General features: G+C 35.5%; 1 protein-coding gene across 1 annotated transcript in view; it reads left to right on the top strand.

Annotated features, from left to right (window-relative positions):
• Nucleotides 1-311: 311 nt before the first annotated feature.
• Nucleotides 312-4,326, top strand: part of LOC106935161 (H-2 class I histocompatibility antigen, Q9 alpha chain-like) — an 8,315-nt gene continuing 4,300 nt past the window's right edge. The window contains exons 1-5 of the mRNA XM_015015491.1: nucleotides 312-445; nucleotides 2,146-2,412; nucleotides 2,653-2,931; nucleotides 3,024-3,323; nucleotides 4,065-4,160. Coding sequence (XP_014870977.1) covers nucleotides 385-445; nucleotides 2,146-2,412; nucleotides 2,653-2,931; nucleotides 3,024-3,323; nucleotides 4,065-4,160 — 1,003 coding nt within the window. The 5' untranslated portion in view covers nucleotides 312-384. The remainder of the gene's footprint in view (nucleotides 446-2,145; nucleotides 2,413-2,652; nucleotides 2,932-3,023; nucleotides 3,324-4,064; nucleotides 4,161-4,326) is intronic.

The raw sequence follows: 4,326 nt of genomic DNA on the forward strand, positions 1-4,326 counted from the left end.
GAAATAGCTGTCCTCTGGAGACCACTGGAGGTAGCCTTAGAAATATTGTCATACATTCTTGAACTATAGACAGAAAATAAAGTCAGTATTTCCATTATTTGTCTCATTGAAACTTTGGCATCATTTTTTATTGTGAAAAATACACAATATGCTTGATTAAAATAAAGAGATGTAACAAACATTAACAGTGTTTCAGTATCTATTTGGTGTAATATGAGAGAGAGGGCCAAGCCTAATTGGTTGAGTTTAAAATCATTCACTGATAATTGAGAAACTGGTGACTAATTTAGGGAACTTTGCAGCCGACCTGCTTCCTCAGTTTGTCAAAATGCATTTAGAAGAAGGGAGGAAATCACAGGCTGTTATTCAAAATGTGGAGTCAAAATGGGTGCAGTGAGGATATTAATCCTTCTGATTTTACTGGAATTAAAAGAGACAGAACCAGGTGAGTCACTAATCTATAGATCAGACCTCTCTAACATCCATTTACTGATGCGCTGTCCTGAAAGGTGAATATTTAAGTCCCTTATTTAAGGAATCTGGTCTAATGATAGATGAGGTAATTTTTTTCTATATTATTATTGGTAAATAGTGGCATATTTAGTCAAAGTGGGGAAGTACAGCTGAAGTTTATATGGCTGTCTTTTAAACACCTTTCTTGTCTGAAGCTGGTGAAATTTTGTCTTTTTTTATTCTGAATATTCAGTGTCTCCTCATAAATATGTACCCAACCTGTCACTGTGTTGTCCAGTCAGATTAAAAGACTTGTTACTGATTCCCAAGGGGTGTGACCTCCAGAAGTTGTCAGATATTTTCAGGTAGAGTAAAGCAAATGGAGTGAAGCATTTTCTCTCCAGAAGACCAGACTTGTAGACATGATTAAAAGCTACATATGTTATGTAAAAGTTTTACATCTTGCTATGCTTTTATTTTGTCTCTTAGTATGTTTTATAGTGTTAAAGACTCATTGAAGAGTCTGAATGTTATAGAGTTCAGAATTTGCTTACACATATCACTTGCCCCCATCCAAAAAAATGATAAAGAAATAAACATATATAAGTCCCAAAAGCAGCTGATGTAGTTTTGGTTCCTCTCTGGTTGGCAAAACAGAAACATTTCTATAAGGAAGCAGAAAATCTAAAGTGAATGTAAACACATTCATTCAACTCTAATTATTTTTCACTCTTCAGTCATTTAGGTTAATTAACTTATTATATTTTAATAGAAAGCCCACGTAAATCCAACATGCAGTTTTCAAAATGAGGATTTAAATTCTTAAGGGGAAAAAGCTTTCCAACCCAATCTGGGTTTAATTGAAAAGCTTTTTGCCCCTAAATTTATTAGCATTTATGCTTCTGTAATTGGCTATAACTCCACTGACCATTTGCAATGATAAAAAAAACACAGATTTTTATCACTGTGAAGGAGTTTCTTTGCAGAATTGTTTTAATTCAGGCAGAATGGGGGATTTTCAAACATTTAAGTTCATGCCACAGCATCTCAGTTGGTTTTAAGTTGCTACTTTGAGCAGGAAAGTCATAGACTTTTGTTTTTTTAAAAGTGGACTTCCTAATCTGGTTTGCATTGTTGTCCTTCTGCATAAAGTTGAGTTTAAGTTTACAAAATGATGGGCGGATGTTCTTTATGAAGGAGAAAGTAGAATTAATGGCTCTAATAAACTACTGACAGTCACCCAGGTAGAAGCAGCCCAAGACCAACACACTGCCATCATTATTGGCTTGTTCTTCATGAAATGGTATTTCAGAAAGGTTCATTCAATGCTTATTCATTAGTAAGCAAGTCAGGCAATTATCTTTTTGTTTTTATATAACTGTTTTCCTTACAAAGACGCGAAAGCAAAAGTAGGGGATAAATGATTTTTCACAGCAATGTGTGCTGAAAACCTATTTATCAATTAGAAACCAAACTGCTCTTCCTCTTTGTAAAAATATTCAAAACTTCTAAAGAAACCCAGATGCCTTTAATGCAGCTCGAAGCTATTGTTTTTATGTGTTTGAAATGAATTTTTAAATACTGGATATTTTTGTGAACATGATCAGCAGGGACCCATTAAACACACATTAGTTAATGGTTTTAATACTGCTTCAATTTTAACCCACTTATGTTGTGAGTCTTTTATTACAGTGATCCACTCTCTGAGGTATTTCTACTCAGCATCTTCAGGATTACCAGACGTCCCATCGTACATGTCTGCTGGTTTTCTGGATGATGTTCAGATCAGTTACTGTGACAGCAGAAACAACAGAAACATTCCCAAACAGGACTGGATGAACAATGTTAGCTCAGATAATTCACATTACTGGGAGGAGGAAACTCTAACATGTCTGGCTAAACAGGAAACTCTCAAAGAAAACATTGAAATTGCAAAACTGCGTTTAAACCAGACTGGAGGTTTGTTCAAGTTTCACTTCTTACATGTCACATGATTTACTTTAACTGCTTTTGCTAAAGTTTCATTAAACTGATTTTTAAATAATGTTTCCAAACTCCTTTTACACTCTTCAGAAATGTTTCTGAATAAGAAAGAGAATTTTTCTTGACATTAAACTATTGACATTTTTACAGTAAACATTAAATTTAGACATTAGAAACTGTGTTGTAAACTTACTGACTGCTGTCTCTTTGTCTCAGGAGTTCACGTCTACCAGCACATATACGGCTGTGACTGGGATAATGAGACAGGACAGGTCAAAGGGTTTGCTCAGATAGGTTATGATGGAGAGGATTTTATAGCTCTGGACCTGAACACATCATTATGGATCGCTGCAAAGCCAGAAGCTGTCCTCACCAAACACAAGTGGGATAAAAATAAGTATGCTTTACAATATGAGAAGTTTTACTTCTTAAAAGTTTGTGTTGAGTGGCTGAAGAAGTATGAGAGAAGTGGGAGGAGATCTCTGATGAAAACAGGTATTACATCCAGTTTCACATACACAACTACATTTACATGGTCTCAACTCTCAGGTAAATGTTTTTTGTTTTGTGTTTTTCATGCTCCTCAGTTCTTCCCTCAGTGTCTCTCCTTCAGAAAACGTCCTCCTCTCCAGTCAGTTGCCTCGCTACAGGTTTCTATCCCAACAAAGCTGAAATATTCTCGAGAAAAGGTGAAAAACAGATTCATAAGGGAGTGGAAACAGGAGAAATCCTCCCCAACAATGATGGGACCTTCCAGATGAGCGTTCACATCGATCTGTCATCTGTTGGACCTGAAGACTGGAGCAAGTATGAATGTGTGTTTCAGCTCTCTGGAGTGAATAGCATCATTCATAGACTGGAGAAAACAAGAATCTTGACCAATGAATGTAAGTAATTATTTAAAATGCCACATTTATTTATAATACTTGTTAATTAAAAAAAAATCTGTCTACCTTGTTTATGTTTTTAGCCCTAAAACTAAAGATTTACCTTCAGTTTTAAGGCTTAGAATCAAAAGCAGTTTTTCTTTCTGAGGTTTGTTTTAGATGGATGTACTGAAAGATAAATGTTAAAACAAGTGATTTGCTGCTAAAACAATCTGCTCCAGTTGTTTATGCATCTTTTTATTATTAATCAATGCCAAATTCAACAAAACCTTTCCAGTTAATTAATGTTCATATTTCAGGTTATATAAGATTTTAATTAACAACATTATAACACTTGAAAGTTGCTGTAAATTATTAATGAAATAACAACTTACAATTATAGTTACTGAAAGAAAATACATTGAGGGCTAGAAACTGGAACAAAAGATGAACAAAACAAAAACCTGATCATGGTGTTTAAATGAACTGAGATGAAAGATATGAAAAAACCTGTGACTGTAAACCAGGGGTGTCCAAAGTCGGTCCTTTACGGCCGGCATCCTGCATGTCTTAGTTCTCTCCCTGGTTTAACGTACCTGGAACAAATGATGCTCATTAGAGGCCTAATAGGAACATTGACCTGCTGAAAAGGTTGTTACTCCCACCAGGGAGAGAATAAAGCATGCAGGATGCCGGCCCTTCAGGATCAACTTTGGACGCCCCTGGTTTACATGATTGTAACCTGGTTTGTTTTCTCAACAGCAAATACCAGCATTGTGATCATCGCTGTTGTTGCTGCTCTGGCTGTTCTTGGTCTCATTGCTGTGATTGGATTCATTGTCTACAAGAAGAAGAACGGTGAGTTGGTCAATTTCTTTCTTTTTTTCTGTATTTTGATTGTTGAGCTTTAACAAGTGAGAAACAGACCTGCTTAAACATTGAAGCTTTATATTAACTTTAGACAGTGTCACACTGATGTTAGCCATGATTTAGACCTACGTATTTATCTTAGGTTTAAACCAAA

Source organism: Poecilia latipinna, unplaced genomic scaffold (assembly GCF_001443285.1).
Source record: "Poecilia latipinna isolate Pla-1442-1.1 unplaced genomic scaffold, P_latipinna-1.0 Scaffold1917, whole genome shotgun sequence".
Classification (NCBI taxonomy): domain Eukaryota; kingdom Metazoa; phylum Chordata; class Actinopteri; order Cyprinodontiformes; family Poeciliidae; genus Poecilia; species Poecilia latipinna.